The sequence below is a fragment of the Callionymus lyra genome, chromosome 1, assembly GCF_982586985.1.
Source record: "Callionymus lyra chromosome 1, fCalLyr1.hap1.1, whole genome shotgun sequence".
In the NCBI taxonomy this organism is placed as follows: Eukaryota; Metazoa; Chordata; class Actinopteri; order Syngnathiformes; family Callionymidae; genus Callionymus; species Callionymus lyra.
The window spans coordinates 29,753,032-29,769,753 of record NC_141818.1 but is presented as its reverse complement, the minus strand read 5'-3'; the positions used below and the strand labels follow the sequence as shown (position 1 = coordinate 29,769,753).

The 16,722-nt window shown below is 38.5% G+C and overlaps 2 protein-coding genes across 2 annotated transcripts; both read left to right on the top strand.

Moving 5' to 3' along the window:
- Window positions 1-3,942: 3,942 nt before the first annotated feature.
- On the top strand, window positions 3,943-6,805 carry ccr7 (chemokine (C-C motif) receptor 7). The gene is made up of 3 exons (XM_087800543.1): window positions 3,943-4,016; window positions 4,412-4,461; window positions 5,611-6,805. The coding sequence occupies exons 1-3, from the start codon at window positions 3,944-3,946 to the stop codon at window positions 6,676-6,678; spliced, it is 1,191 nt and encodes a 396-aa protein (XP_087656669.1). The 5' UTR covers window position 3,943; the 3' UTR covers window positions 6,679-6,805.
- Window positions 6,806-6,950: 145 nt separating this feature from the next.
- On the top strand, window positions 6,951-16,590 carry LOC148088856 (tensin-4-like). The gene is made up of 13 exons (XM_087800533.1): window positions 6,951-7,753; window positions 8,310-8,555; window positions 9,240-9,534; window positions 9,612-9,913; window positions 9,987-10,082; window positions 10,480-10,611; window positions 10,920-11,012; window positions 11,537-11,614; window positions 11,686-11,742; window positions 13,407-13,578; window positions 13,759-13,827; window positions 14,240-14,269; window positions 16,082-16,590. The coding sequence occupies exons 2-13, from the start codon at window positions 8,327-8,329 to the stop codon at window positions 16,200-16,202; spliced, it is 1,674 nt and encodes a 557-aa protein (XP_087656659.1). The 5' UTR covers window positions 6,951-7,753; window positions 8,310-8,326; the 3' UTR covers window positions 16,203-16,590.
- The last annotated feature ends 132 nt before the right edge of the window (window positions 16,591-16,722 follow it).

Genomic DNA, 16,722 nt, shown 5'->3' with positions numbered 1-16,722 from the left:
AGTTGGCAGGCCAATTGAGCACAGTAATACCATGGTCAGTAAACCATTTACTAGTGGTTTTGGCACTGTGAGCAGGTGCCAGGTCTTGTTGAAAAATGAAATCTTCATCTCCATAAAGCTTTTCAGCAGATGGAAGCATGAAGTGCTCCAAAATCTCCTGATAGCTAGCTGCATTGACCCTGCCTTTGATAAAACACAGTGGACCAACACCAGCAGCTGACATGGCACCCCAGACCATCACTGACTGTGGGTACTTGATACTGGACTTCAGGCATTTTGGCATTTCCTTCTCCCCAGTCTTCCTCCAGACTCTGGCACCTTGATTTCCGAATGACATGCAAAATTAGCTTTCATCCGAAAAAAATACTTTGGACCACTGAGCAACAGTCCAGTGCTGCTTCTCTGTAGCCCAGGTCAGACGCTTCTGCCGCTGTTTCTGGTTCAAAAGTGGCTTGACCTGGGGAATGCGGCACCTGTAGCCCATTTTCTGCACACGCCTGTTGAAACGAACTCGAATCTCTTTCCTGTCTAATGAGTTCTGCGCATTCGTTTGATCCAAGGAAGAGTAACATTTTAGAATTAAAACAGTCAATTTATTACTAGTAAAGTATGATTAAAAAAGTAGGCCTTACAAGACCTTAAATACAACAGTTAAACAAAGAAATGCAAATTATTCAAATTGTTCAGAAATACCACAAGTTCCAGCGCTTGGTCCAGTCTCTGTCAGACATCCTGGCTCACCCAGGTCCCTCCAGAGAGTGGCCACTAATCTTTAGGTCGTCCCTTATTTTATAGCCCTCAAGACACTCAAGACACTCCCAGAATTTGTTGAGTAAGTTCCCCAAATCTGACTCCATAATGAACAACAGATGTTGTTCGACCTGATCACTAACCTAAACAAAGAATCTCCAGACTTCCTTCACACCTGTTATCTCAAACCAGGTTCGTGGACCATAAATTCTGTGTCTTGATATTTTAAGAGTCGGGAACGTCCTTGTCTAAATAAGGACGGCATTTCCATTTTGCCGCATCCTTCCTTTCCCAATACATATGTTATTTTCACAGTCAGCACTTTTAAGCAACGGCACCAAGGCCCATAAAAGTTAAGTCACAAATGGCCAGAGCCCCTGAGCCCTGGACATTCGACCCCTGCTGTGGGAAGGGAGCGGTCGTAAAACACAATACATGATGTTTAAGATCTGAACAAGAGATGACATTATCAATGTTTAACAATTGAATACACAAAAGATGACATACATTCAACTCATCAATGGATACACATATAGGGAAGTAATTTAGAATATGTCTTTACTGTGCACGGTGGCTCTGGATGTTTCTACTCCAGACTCAGTCCACTGCTTCCGCAGGTCCCCCAAGGTCTGGAATCGGCCCTTCTCCACAATCCTCCTCAGGGTCTGGTCACCTCTTCTGGTTGTGCAGCGTTTTCTGCCACACTTTTTCCTTCCCACAGATTTCCCACTAAGGTGCCTTGATACAGCACTCTGGGAACAGCCTATTCTTTCTGTGTCTTACCCTCTTGCTTGAGGGTCAACGATGGTCTTCTGGACAGCAGTCAGGTCGGCAGTCTTACCCATGATTGCAGTTTTGAGTAATGAACCAGGCTGGGAGTTTTTAAAAGCCTCAGGAATCTTTTGCAGGTGTTTAGAGTTAATTAGTTGATTCAGATGATTAGGTTAAAAGCTTGTTTGGAATATCTTTTCATGATATGCTAATTTTTGGAGAATTTCTTGAGCTGTATGCCAAAATCATCAGTATTAAAACAACAAAAGACCTGAAATATTTCAGTTGGTGTGCAATGAATCTAAAATATATGAAAGTTCAATTATTATCATTACATTATGGAAAATAATCAACTTTATCACAATATGCTAATTTTTTGAGAAGGACCTGTATATATAAAAAAAGCAACCAGAATCAAAGGAGCTGTCATATTTTATGGGGTAAGAAATCATTAAGAATTAATGTTGTTGTTTTTCAGAGAATATTAACTGGTTGAGAATGCGGAAAGTATTAATGGGAGTTTTGGAAGGTTTATAAAGAATGCAAGGAGGTATTATGAGGCTTCAATATGTAATTGAATAGAGGAACAAAAATGATTGGATTTTGAGTTTATATTGGGGTGGGGGAGGCTTTGTGTTCCTCTGGTGGTTAAACCTGCTGATGTCCTACCATGCAGGGAAGCAGAAAGCCTCGGAGGAGCTGGAGGCTCACCCAGGAAGTTCAGAAGGAGGATCGGAGGACAAGGAGAGCGTCCTTGAGGGAGCCATGGAGGAGGGAACCAGTGACAGCAACACGGGCTCCGAAACCACTTCTGCTCAGACAGAAGATGCCCTGACAGGCGAGCCGTCCGAGAGCCCCGGCAGAGCCCGCTCATCCAACTGACAAACCCTCCGGTGAAGAAAAAAAAAGCCACCGCGAGGTCCCACTAATTGCACATGATCATCTGTCAAAGCGTTGAACAAGCCTGACATCAAGATTATCAAAACAACTGCACTTGAAGCCGACAGAGCAAAGGTCCTGTGTAGTGCCGTGCTACAAAGATCGATGGCCCTTTCGACCAATCGTACATATCGATACATATGTCATGTTGTTGCTGGCTACATGAAAAAAAAAAGCTGCCATGTGAATCAAACTTTGCTCAGTGTTAATATTTATCTTCGAGTGTTGCTTTTATTGTGGTTTTTGCATGATGCAATAAGTTGTGAAGGAGATCGTCTGTTTACGTATCAGTATCTCAGTGGCTGTAATGTCTCAGGAGTTTTTAGTCACTAGTAGTAGCTGTTTTTATTTATTTATTACCTGCATTTTAATGCGTATTGTTTGTCTTTTGCCTACTCCCCGCCCTCTCACAAAAAACATCACAATGTTGTAAAATTCTCAACCACCAGTGTTCAAGTTTGCCAGCTGTCAATCAAATCAAAAGCGGTACACTTGTTACTAATATTTACAATTGAATATAGTGTGGTTTACCAGCATTAAGAACACAGTGTTAGTCTTAGAAATCAATTTCCTTTTTGCATATTTATATTAATAAACTTTTCTACGCTAACCAGGCTTTCGTTTGAACTCTTTCAATGTTCGGTTTGCATTTGCCGTGGTAGTTAATGATGATCATTTTAAAGCCAACAGCCATCTTTTTAGCTAAGAAAGTCACAAACCTTCATAAGCACATCAATGCAAAGCAACAAAAAAAAGTAAATGCTCGTTTCTGTAGGTATTTGCAGATGTTGTGGTCGAACTTGTTAAATGTGAAAGTAACCGCAGAGGCACAGGTGTACATATGTTCTTTTGAATGAAGTCAAAAACATTCTGAAAATGTAGTACATGGTTTACTTTATTTGTGTATTTCATTTTAATTTTGGGTATAAAAAAAAGGCATGTATAAGTCGGAAAACAATAGTGCAGGAAAACATGTAAAACAAACAAAATGACTTTTAAAAATTGTAATATTCTATACTTGTTATGTTTTAAAAATATTGTTATATGGTAAGATAAGATTCTAATGAAAATGACTGGCTTGACACTTCATGAAGCATTGTCCTTATTTTCAAAGCCAACTAGATGGAACTCCTAGCTTTGAGCCTCTATTTTAATTAGGCCCCCAATAATTTTAAAGCTAACAGCGCCATCTACTGAGCTCTGAACATGATGCTTCATGAAGCTTCGTCGGCCCATCTCTATTGGTTACTGCTGTTCATCTAAAACAGCGAAACTTCATGGCGAGTCAAACCAAATCATCCTTGACACCTTCAGCCTACAGTCAGAAAATAGGATGTTATGCTAGATCTACTTCTTATTCTTATCTGGTTCATTTACTTATTTTAAAGAAGTTGGGGTTTGATGCAGTCTTTCAGTGAGAAGGAAAAAAGAAGTGGTTACAAACCTACGTGTGACATTGGTGCTTTTTTGAGGAGGGGGTAACATGCGTCAAACTTTACACTACACACCTCATGCCTTCAGACGACTTCCCCTAACCAACATGACTCCACTCAGAGGTGAGTTCACTTGCTTCATTAAAATGTTTAATGTGTGTTACGACAGGCAGATGAGATAAATGACGGTACTTTCCGAACTAGACAGTATGACTGAGCTTCATTTCGCAAACAAAGGGATTTCACAGTCTGAGTTTCTTTAGTCTGAGCCTCTGTCATTCAATAGCGAACCAGCCCGATCTTAAAAAAAACATTTATTTTTACCATGTCTAACGATGACTGTTAATCCTTATGTTGTAGTCAGCGTAATGTAGTTCTTCTTGATTGCAGAATAGAAACCAGTTTTATCACATTTGTTACAGTCAAACACGTCACGATCAGGAGGTAATGGAAAGTGAATTTGCATGTCTCTTTGACACTTCTGCCATTTTATTCAAAGTTCCGCTTCTTTCTTTTAGTCTTACTTGGATTTTCCCGGGCTTGCATGATATGCCTTGTTGTTTCAAAGGTAAGAGTAATGTACACAATGTACACAACATCATAATGATGGAGGGATTGGGAGTGGATGAGCAGGATTAATGAGGGAATTGTGCACTCGGCCTGATAAAAATATTCATTAAAAATAATTAATGAATTCGTTTTTCTCATAGACATGCCTACATTTGTCAGAAAAATGTATGCTATTGGGCTGTATTTTTATGTTATCAAATTCTTTAATAATAGAAACTTTACATTGTGTCTAATAAACCTAGCTACTCGTGTCTAGTTAATTTTTCCCTATAACTTTTTTTTAGTAGTACTATCTACTAGTCCAGTTTCCACAGCCGAGCTTTCACCTCAGCCAATTCTCCCCAAAACAAATATGAATAAAACTTTTCGCAAAAAGAAGCATACATCAACTTCAGAAAACATAAAGTATCCATCCAGTCAATCATCAATGGATTAGGAATTGTTCTTCCCTTTGTATTATTTGTGGTTCTTTGGCGAAAGGCTGCATTAAAGAACAATGTGAACTTTTTTCACTGCAATTTAAATCTCCCCCTCTAACCACTCTGCTGATTGTCCTTCCTTTGAGTGCGTAGAAAACCCCCTATGCCAGGGTCGGGCAATTATAATTCTTCAAGGGCCACATTAAATTCTGTGAATGTTGTTAGGGGCGGTCAAGCTAAAAGGAAGATGAAAAAATACCTAAAGAAAAGGAAATTCGTCAGTAGGCCTTGACATTTATTAAGCTAAATAAGCTGCAATTTTATTCTTGAATATGATTTTTTTTCAAAACATTTCTTCAACTAACTATGTTTTAAGTGATTAATATATACTCAAAAAATTACACACAAGAAAGGAGGGGGAGGAATTAATGTAATGAAATTGAATAATAAATGCAAAAAACATTTGTTAATGCATTAGAACCATTTATACATGATCAAACTTTGACATTACAGGGGCCGCATAAATACAGTCAAAGGTCTGCCCTATGCTGTGGTCAATAGTCTTAGAACTGTATGAGTTGATAAAGAGTAACGGACAGCTAAATCGTATTAATATAATGAATTAATGTAATTTGTATTATAGGATGTTAATACATTAAGTATTTGTGTGTGGTAGGACATAGAAATGGTCAAATTTAACAATCAAATACAAATCTATTTGTTTGCAGGTTGGCATGTGTCAGAATTCAGAGAATGTTACTTTGGCGAATGACACAGATTACAGCGCCACCACCTTTGATTACGACGACATCCCCGAAATGTGCGAGAAAAAAGACAACCGACAGTTCCGCTCCTGGTTCATGCCCGTCTTTTACTCACTCATCTGCTTGGTGGGGCTAACAGGAAACCTGCTGGTCATACTCACCTTCTCTTACTTCAACCGGCTTAAGACCATGACTGACGTTTACCTGCTAAACCTGGCGATTGCGGACTGGCTCTTTGCCCTGACCTTGCCCTTTTGGGCCACCAGCTTAATAGCAGAATGGATGCTCGGTCTGTTTCTTTGCAAAGTCATGCACACTGTCTACAAAGTCACCTCCTATTGCAGCATGTTCCTGCTGTCTTTAATCAGCGTTGACCGCTACTTTGCCATCGCCAAAGCCGTGTCGGCACATCGTCACCGTTCTCGGGTCGTGCTATTCAGCAAAGTGTCCTCAGCCGTAGCCTGGCTGGTAGCGTTCATGTTTTCGGTACCGGAGATGACATACACCACCGTCAACAACAAGACTTGCACACCGTTCTCAAGCAGAAGCGACTCACTCCGTGTAAGCATCCAAACCAGCCAAGTTGTTGTGGCGTTTCTTATCCCTCTGTTGATCATGATGGTTTGCTACAGCAACATCATCCAAACTCTCTACCAGGCACGCAGCTTTGAGCGGAACAAGGCTATCAAAGTCATCATTGCAGTGGTGGTTGTCTTCCTTGTATGTCAGGTGCCCTATAACATAGTCCTTTTCTGGTCCACTATAGTGATCGTGACAGACAACCTGACAGACTGTGGGTATGAAAACAACTTACTCTATGCTAGTGATGTCACCCAGTGCCTTGCCTTTCTCAGGTGCTGCCTCAACCCCTTCCTTTACGCCTTCATTGGTGTAAAGTTTCGCCATGACCTCCTTAAACTCCTGAAGAAACTGGGATGTCTGAGCCAGGAAACGTTCTTCAAGTACACAGGTAGCAGGAGACGCAGCTCCGGTGCCAATGAAACTGACACCACCACCACTTTCAGTCCATGAACATAGCATTGCCAAAGACACAAAACTTGCTTGGATATTGAAAACGATGCTTATTTCCTTTGAATGTATCTGTATGAAACTATAATGTGTAAATATGCTCATAAATAAACTTGTATTTTCCTTTTAATGTGACTTAATCAAATGTCCTCAATCACGTGATTTGTAAGATAAACATCACATTGTGGCAAAAATTGGTGAGAATCGTTTATACTTAATAATCCAACTTAATTATACTTAATGATTATACTTACTACATAAAATGCATAAATCCAAAGGGACATGCTATACATCTGTATTCCCTCTTTGTTTTGAGAGTGCTGCTTGATAGAGTCTACTGACTCCTTTAAGAAACATCTTAAGACGTTTCTATTTGTTCAGGCTTTTCCTTGATTTTCTGGAACTCCTGTTGTGTTATCAGTTTTATCTTGACCTTTAAAGTATATACATTATTGAATATTGTTTTAATTGTTTAAGCACTTTGTGACCCTGGTCTGGAAAAGCGCTATATAAATAAAAATGACTTACTTACTTACTTACTTGTGTTATATCGGGGTCAAGGTGACCCGAAGGTACTATATCTTGGCCCTGGGATAACACAAGGGTTAACACAAATTTACACCAGATGTTTGACATTTGTCCTCGTGTTGCATTCGTGGATCTGATTCCAATCAATTCTGCCAATTAAAAAATAATAAATATATATACTTTGAATTTAAAATATTAAAAAATAATAAGGGATACATTTTCATAGAATCCTCTTTTTTTCTCCCAAAAAAAAATAAACATAAAAACCCATTTCAAATAAAGTAAATGCATTTGTGATTTAACCTTTCTGGGAAAATGACTAAACTAGTAGGAGTTTAGCAAAGAAAGGAGAGGCATTTCTCCTTTTTTTTTTCCATTCGATGACATCATCAATAGGACTCCCTGGGATTGGTAATTTCTCCTCCTGTGTGGGGCTGGAAAAAGGGGTTGGGATTTAGGAAAAGAAAGCTTGCAGCACACATCAAAGTTAGAACGTCTCCTGCATGAAGCTGAGGAAGCTTTGGAACAGGCCTGATCAGAAGAACTCAAGGTAAAAAAGATTTTCACTTTTCAGCGAAAGAAAAACCTCATTGAAAACTGTTTTACACAAAATGTAACTGTATCCTAAATGTATTTTTTCAGAACTTAAAAACATATTTATTTGTTATTGAAAAAAAAAAACTTTAAATATTTTGAAATAGAAAGTTTTTTTTTCTGCCGTACTTATAGAATAGAATAGCGCTAGATGTTGTGCAGAAAACACTAGCGTTGCCACAGCGACTAGTGTCCACCTCATGACTCATGGAGCACCACGCCTGGCGTGAGACGGCATATAACGCACAAATCATCCCTCCACACCTTCTTTTCCAGACCTATTCATTCTGATATCACAAAAGTAATAGATTTACTAAGGCTGTGTGATTAATGTGTGACACAATCCTATGCACGAAGCCTCCAGCTACTCACCTTCACACAATTCACTGTTCTGGGTCTGAAATCGAGAGTCTGGGAAGTATGTTGTGTTCTCTGATACGGACAAAAGATTGTAATTTCAGTGAGGACCATGTAATTGAACCCCCTCTATTGTGTTTTGGTGTTCTCCAAAGGATAAAGGTGGACCGTTATGCCTGCAACCGAAGTCATGTCGCACACACTATCCAACCATGTTCTGCGAGTGGGTCAAACGGTCCGTCTGGACCAGGCACAGCAGACTATGGCTAAGGACGACAGAAGTCACCACGAGGACATCGACCTCAACATCTCCCTGGACAATCTCAACAAACTTATCTTGGAATTGGATCCAACATTTGAACCCATCCACAAAACCCCCTCAGACAGCGACTCGCCCACAGGTATGTGTCGATGCACTGATCATGACCCACTGCTGGACTTACTTTGATTTCCACTTTTTTAATGTTGACGGAGGTTTTTTTTCGAAGAGAAAACATCATACAAATATGCTTGATGACTGCTAGCATTCAACATTTTGGGGGTTATGATTGTAGCCATTAGCTATTTGTTGTTGTACATATATAGTTTCAATGTTATAAAAGATTGTGGTGCTGCCACAAGACTGAACATCCACATTGAAAACAAACACTGTTGTGTAACCAACAAAACTTCGCCCGAGGCAGCAGGAAGATACCTGCCCAAAATTATGTAATAATTTTTTTTTCTGGCATTAAGAAATGGCTCCCCTGCAGCTGTTAGGGGATTATGGCTCAGACAGCGCGTCCACACCCTGTACTCTACTTGAAACTCGTGAAATATCAGACTTGAAAGATGAGCACAGACACCCTGAACTGCCCGGAATGTGTCAATATTACTTACGATACGAACATTGTTGAGTGGAAAGGGTCACACTTGGTGTGTATCTTTCCAGTAATAACACAGGTATGGTGTACTTTTCAGGGGCAGAAAACACACCTCACTAACAAAGGAAAACTCTTAAATAAGTCAACAAGTCAAGACTCATGGAGTGGGAATTTGACATTAATAAAAAAAAAAAAAACTTTACTTTTTCCTTTGCTCTACAGATGAGTTAGATACTCAGTCTCGAGGCAGACTGGTCCCGAGAGGTCCTTCCCCTGGCTCCTCACCCAGTATCCCTATTCCAACACAAAGCTGTAGTCCTCATGGGTCCCTTGTTTTTTCCGGGTCTCCATCGTCCACGCTCCCACCGTTGCCATGTGGGATTTCACCACGTCGTTCATCTAAGAACGACGTCCGCTACTCTCAAGGATCCCTCCTATCTTCGCACTCCAACAGAAACAGCACCGTGTCTCTTCTCTCCACGTCCACATGCTCGGACACCAGCTACATCCTTGGAAGGTACATCTACTCCTCAGGTCTTTAAGCTGCGCCATTGAGGAATTAATTTGACATGTATTATTTTCATGTCCACACAGCAACTTGTCTCTAGCCAGTGAGGATGCAGACTCTCCAGAATCACTCATGCCCTGCCTGTCTGGGTCCTTCAGCGATGGTGCCAGACAGAGGCACTCTGGGTTCATCCCGGAAAAACCCTCACTGACCAAGCAGGAGCATCTAAAGGTACTCCCTGGCTTGGGTGCACAGAGCAGTCCGGCATCTCTGGCTGGCTCTCTGACCGACATTCCAGTGCTGCTGGTCAATGGAGCGCCTCAACTGGACCTGTCCTTCAACACATCGCCTGGACCAGAATGGGAACAATCAGAGACAAGACTTCACAGTGCGTCTCCAGTGTATCCATTGTGATGTCAAACAATAAAACCTTTTTCTTTTCTTCTTTTTCTTTTTAACAGGTCAAAATTGTCGATTCGATGGCAGCCAGCCATCAATGAAATTCGTCATGGACTCCTCAAAATATTGGTTTCGTCCAAATTTCAGTCGTGCAGATGGTAAAAGTTTTTTTTTTTCTATAAAATCTAAGATAAACTCCTTAATCAAAGGTTTTAAATTGCTTTTTTAAAGCTGAAAAAGATGAAACTGTACTCTGATAAAAGTAATATGACAAAAGTAGCATTAAAGAAAATAATTGTAGCTACCATAAAAAATCCCAAAAGTAGTGATCATCATGTTTGGAGCTCACTAGATGAAACTGTTGGCTTTAAAATGAAGGGTGTGTCATTGAACGTTGCTACGCTAAGAGTGCCATCTAGTTCGCTTTGAAAATGAAATGAAACAATGCTTCAGCAACTTAAAAGGCTAAACAGGATTTTTTCACTTTGATTTCATGTTTGGCTTTTTTTCAAAATGGTAAACGCACACCTAACAGTTTGTGTTTGGATGTTTTAGCGGAGGCCATCGTGAAGGACAAGGAAGCAGGAACTTTTGTGGTCAGAGAGAGCAGTTCATACAAGGGAAGTTTCGGTTTGGCCATGAAGGTGGAACAGATACCGTCAGCTTCCTGTCCGACTGCCTACCCAGGTATACGACAACAGACCCACCACTGATATTGATCTGAGGTCATACATCTTTGTTGTGAGATCGAGATGTCACTCCAGGGTTCCAACCGCAGCTCAAATGTGGGTTGAATGATTAACAAATGTGGTGCAGCGTGAAATTAAAGTAAAAAACAATTACCTCCCACAGTTATCACTCTTGAACATCAGTTGTGTTTAAATGCATATGACTCAAGTACCAACTTACAGTGTTGAAGGAGAAACTAAGACTGATTTTAAGAGTTTAAAATAACAGAATATATTTTTCTTTTCTTCCCATGTCCAATGAAACAGGAGAGAATGGCTCTTACTTGGTACGCCACTTTCTGATTGAGTCGTCGGCTAAAGGTGTCCGTATCAAAGGCTCTTCCAGAGAACCATATTTTGGTAAGTCCACTGCAGTGAGGGCGAACTCACACAAGCAACCAACATCTTTTAGCCGTGCAAGTTGTAGGTCGAACAAAACGTCAACAGAAATTAGGATTTTGATATTCCTTTTCCTTCTTTGATCTTATTTATATCCATTTGTTTTCCTCATTCAAATAAATTCCCCCTTCACTCGTATCATTGACATCCATAATCTCTGTCCATTATCTTATCTTAACACTGGCATACTCAACACCACCATATCAAAATGAACTTTAAAACACTTCTTAACAAACCATCCAGTGGGCCACATGGCGGTGATTCACCATGAAGTTTGACCTCTCCTGATATCAAGCTGGGCTAGATTTGGACTGTGTCTTGCAGAAGTGAAGATACTAGGCTACTTCAGAACTATGTGTAAAATCAAAAGAAAACTAACCTTTAAAAACAATTTTCCAAAAATAAAATCAGGAAAATAGTTTTATTTTTACATTAAAAAAGACAAGCTCACAAACATTTTTTTCCATGTGATTTCTTCACTACAGGAAGTCTTTCAGCTCTTGTGTACCAACACACCGTCTCTGCGTTCACACTCCCCTGCAAGTTACTTCTGCAGTCGCATGGTATGTCTGTGCGTGTGTGTGATAGTTGTGTTGGTAGAGATCGAAACCCGTTTTCTTTTTCACACTCACAGATGAGACCACAGGAAGACCAGGTTCAAACCATAAAGCAACGGAAAACACAGCAACAGGTGAGATGAGAAGCAATGTGTGAATTCAAAGTATATGTATTTATATATCAGGGCCTGCAAAGGCGTCTCCGCTGGCCTAAGAAATATACGCATTACAGACTTATTTTGATTATAATATTTACAAGTGTACTTTTATATTTTCCAAGGCCTTCTTTGCAGGCGTATGGTGTCGTCAGAGTATTCCCGTCCTTTGATTGGCTAATCATAGAGCGTGCTAACCATAGCGAAAAAAATAACTGTTGCTTGCTGGATGAAAAGAAATATAGCATACATGTGTTTATTTACAAAACCTACAATGGCTGAAGGAAGAGAAGAAATAACTTGGTTGCAGATTTGCTATTGAAGCCATTTAAAAAAAATTAACTAGGGCCTCATGTACTAAGAGGTCGTACACACAAAAAACGTGCGGAAATACTTTTCCATGTCAACGTTCATATGTATCAATAATGAATTATAAACAAGTTTGTAGGTTGCGTACGAGTGGATATTGAATTTTTCACAAACTTTATTACTAACTATTTTCTCACTCACCAAACTGATGATCTATACTGTATATTTTAATCCGCTATTTCATGCTAATTTAGAAAAGAATGTAAAGGAATTATGAGCTTGTTTTTATAATATAACGAACAAAGCGTTGGATCGCTTAAGGTCTTCCTCTACGAGCGTCACAGACGTTCTTGTGAATAACATCACGTCAGATAGATCAAAGTAAAGCTGCAGAATGAAAGCAGCTAAAGCCGGTTTACCTCATGTGATCACGTGATCGGAGCGATCTCCTTGAAAAACACACTTATATAAATACACCGTCACATGATTTGGTCATTTGTCATTTGGAAACAAAACACCTTGTTTGATAAATGTAACAAAAATGTGCGCGTGTTGCACAGTTGCGTCACACATTCATATGAAACCAAGACGATCAGACCATCTTCACATCGTCATCACTACTCATTTATTTAAGTTACTGATTTACAGTTTTATTCTTGTTAAACTTAGTAGACAAGCGGTCAAAGGACTTGTCTGCCATTTTTAGGTCATGAACTAAGTGAGTAGATGCAATTTGATATGAATAATGTTGCACTTCTATGAGGTTATGAGTGATGTTTCTGTGTGTGTCGCAACTGTAGCTGTAGTGAAAAGACACTTGTGCACTCGGATTTTGTTTCCTCACTAAAGGCTATTCTGGTCACACAAGTGTTCTGTCCATGATGCAACAGCTCTTTCTACTGCATTTCTGCATAATGGTTTCTTTAAATTGTCAACATGTAACTCTGAAAGGAAGATTGACACCACACGGTTCTCATTCCTGGGAGTCAAAGAGGCTGCTGGCAAACACTGCATTATTGTCATTAATATGATCGCGACTCTTATTGCGACGTGGCTCATTTGGTAAAGCTCTAAACGTCTTATTGACATATTACACAGTAGTAACACAGTCGGATTAACATAGTGTATAAAAAAAAACGTATACTAGTTGTATATAGTTTATATAAAGCTGTCACAGAAGCTCTCCACAGTTGGTTTTGGAGACAACCATTGCTCAAACAAAGGAGCCCTTATCAGACGACCTGCGACTGCATATTGTGGCCACTCATCTGAACATCCATAACTTCTGTCCTACGTGGTTTCGCTTCATATGTTTTCGATGTTTGTGGTCTCAGCCTCCAACTTCATCTACCTGAACGCTGTCCCCACTGAGACGCTGACCGGACCGTGCGCCGTGGAGAAGGCAGTGACCGCCACGCTCTTGAAGCCGTCCGGCACCTTCACGCCAACCATCGTCAACATGAAGGCGTCGCAGAAAGGTGTTACTCTGACAGACGTCAACAGGAAGTAAGAACACACATCCTGTCAACCTCTGTGCACCGTTTAAAAAAAAAGAAAATGACTTTAACACATTGTTATGACTTAACCACAATACACTTTTTCAGAAAGCCTCTTTGTTTCTGATAGTTTGAGGAAGATTAAATTGTTTCTTTGCTCAAAACTAGCGAATGCATTGTTGTCCCGCAGACTCTTCTTCAGGCGCCACTATCCTGCTCACCTGCTCAGCTACGGTGGACAAGATCAGCGCAAACGACTGTGAGTCAACGCTACAAAACCACAAGCGCCATCTACTGGCCGCTTAGTTCAACCACAAGCATTAAAAAGATGGCCTCCCGCCAAAAGTGTCCGGTTCTGACAATGAAACGTTTAAATGACCCGTCTGGACCGTTACTGCCATCTGCTGTCCTGTGGAGCTCAATACATCACACAACTAAAAACATAATATGACATTAACAAAAAAACGACATACTATTATTGGTTATTAAAATGTTGAACAAAATCTTGTTATGCGTGTTGACAGAGGTCTATTAAAAATGCTTTAAGTTGCTTATAGTGTGTTCAGGCGCTCAGTGTAAATATTTTAAAATAAACCAAAAGAAAAGAGAAGAAAACTGTTTAAAGTTTGATAACAAACTGCTTTTGTTGACATTTTCTTTTCTTTTTAAAGGTGGAGAAAAGGCACAACCTTTGACGCCAGGTGAGTTTAACCATTTTTAGATTTCCTTTTTAAGATGATGGTTTAATAAATTATATAACTTATGAAGTGTTTCCAGTTGACAATCCAGAATCTAGTATAATCTGCACTTATATTCTTATTTATACTTTTATTCTTGCTCTTTTTTCCTGTGTCAGCTGCTGTGTGGCGTTTGTAAGTTCCCAAAGAAACATTAAATAAAGAACTATCTTTCTAATAAACAAATAAGAAATAATATATTTTATGATGTTTAAAAAATAAATCAATGGTCATCAGAGTATTGAGTGAAATTCCAACACCACGCTTATCGTGTAAAAATAAAACATCTAAATATTTGTTTAGTTCTGATTCAATTTTTTTTGTTTTACTTTTATACATTTTAACTTTCAATATACAAATTGTTGAATTTAATTATTCACAGTGACGTGCTGTAGGGTTCATGGTTGGTGAAGCAATGACTCCTTTAGTGTCAGATTTACCACCCACAAGTATATAAACTTATTCAATTGACTACTGGTTATTAGAATAGAATAGAATAGAAAAGCTTTATTCATTCCCAGAGACGAAACACACTTTCACAACAGCGCAATTTAAAAAATAAAGTGCAAGGAAAAATAAATAATAAAAGAGATAATACAAAATAAAATAAAAACGATCTTAAGAATATACAATTATTTACAAAAATTAGAAATTTAACACTATTGTTATTTCCGGTCTCAACAGCATTCTTCACACACATATGAAGTTTAAAAAATATATGATTTAATTAATAATTTCTCAACAAGTCTATATTGAATTGTTATTATAGCTTGTCAGGTATTAGTTTACATCCTCTAGATCTATGGCAGTCAACAATTGTGGATAAATATTGATTTATAGCTTCGTAAACCTGTCATCTTTGACATTAAAATAATAATCACAGCTGAAATATTACGTTTTAATTATCAATTTATTTTAAGTTATATATTCAAAATCTGCCATATTTGCAATATTTTATTACACCTTTAAATTGGCTGAAAATCTTAATTCGTTTAACAATCAATGGATGTAGAAAAAGAAGAATGAACTAATAAATTATTCTTGTTCTTATTTTTATTTTTATTTTTATTTTTTTATGAAAAATTGCTGTATTTGCTGTGGCTATTGGAAAAAAACAATTTCTTTAATGAGATAACCTTGTTATCATAAGACACTTTAAATAAAATTTAATTTAATTAATTGGATAAAATTATTAAATGGGTCAATGTAAGCGTGAGAAAAACAAAGAATATTTCATTCAAGGCAAAAATTTAGTTTTTAAATAATCTATCATATTTTTCTTAGTAAGTTGCATGTTTCAACTCAGTGTGTGATGAATTGCACATTGAGAGGCACTGACTCACCTGACTTCCTTGACCGCACGTCCCTGACTAATCAATAATAATTAGACCATTTGATATAGAAACTTTAGAACTCCCTTTTCAAAAATAATGTGATGCTTAAAAAACAACACATTTTCATTAAAAAAAAAGTTTCAACTTTTTAATTGCTAAAAATAATAAAATAATAATCATTCATTTTAATTATAAGGCCTTTTAAAGTACACAAGGACGTCCTTCCATAGTGTCTTGCACATTTTACGTTGTCAGCTCTTTCTCACGTCACCGTCACACCATTATTCATCCGACACGTCCGGCAAACTATTTTCCATGATGTAATTGTAAAAAAGGCAAAATCACAATACAAATCAGTCACACATGTGAATTCACTCTGCATCACCTAGAAACATCTTGTATTAAAATGCTAACATCAACACAATTGAATCTGTTGTTTAAGGTTGTTTGGATTCGTGGCGAAAGGCGTCGAGGCCAACATGGAGAACGTGTGCCACGTCTTCGCCGAGTACGACCCACTGCAGCCGCTCGACTCTGTCCTCAAACATTTCAAGACGCTGTAATCGAGTTGTAGATTAAAATTTGTACTGCCACGTCAGAATACACTGAACACATGAACGCTCAAGACTGAATCATTTACTGTAAATGTATATTGTTGAAAATGTAATGTTTTTATTGTTTAATGTTTCACTTATGCTCTGTAAATCCCTGTCAGTCATAGAACTAATGCACCAAGATGTATACGATTATTTAGGAGGAATTCAAAATAAAAGAAATATGTTGGGGAAAATTCCTGTGCAAACAGTCAGAACAGACAGAACAGACGGAACAGACGGAACAGACGGAACAGACAGAATAGCACTGCAAGTTTTTGCCACCAACAATTGTAAACTATAATCATTGTTTTAAAATGTATTTATTTGACCAGAATGTTTTTATCTATTATCTATAAGTTTCTCAATAAACATGTTAAACGTTCACTTTGTACGTGTGTGATTTGTTGCTATTTTAAAGTCGAGGATACAAATTGTTTGTGAGAGCGTTTTTTAATTATTTTTAATTAAAGATTAATACAAGACATGC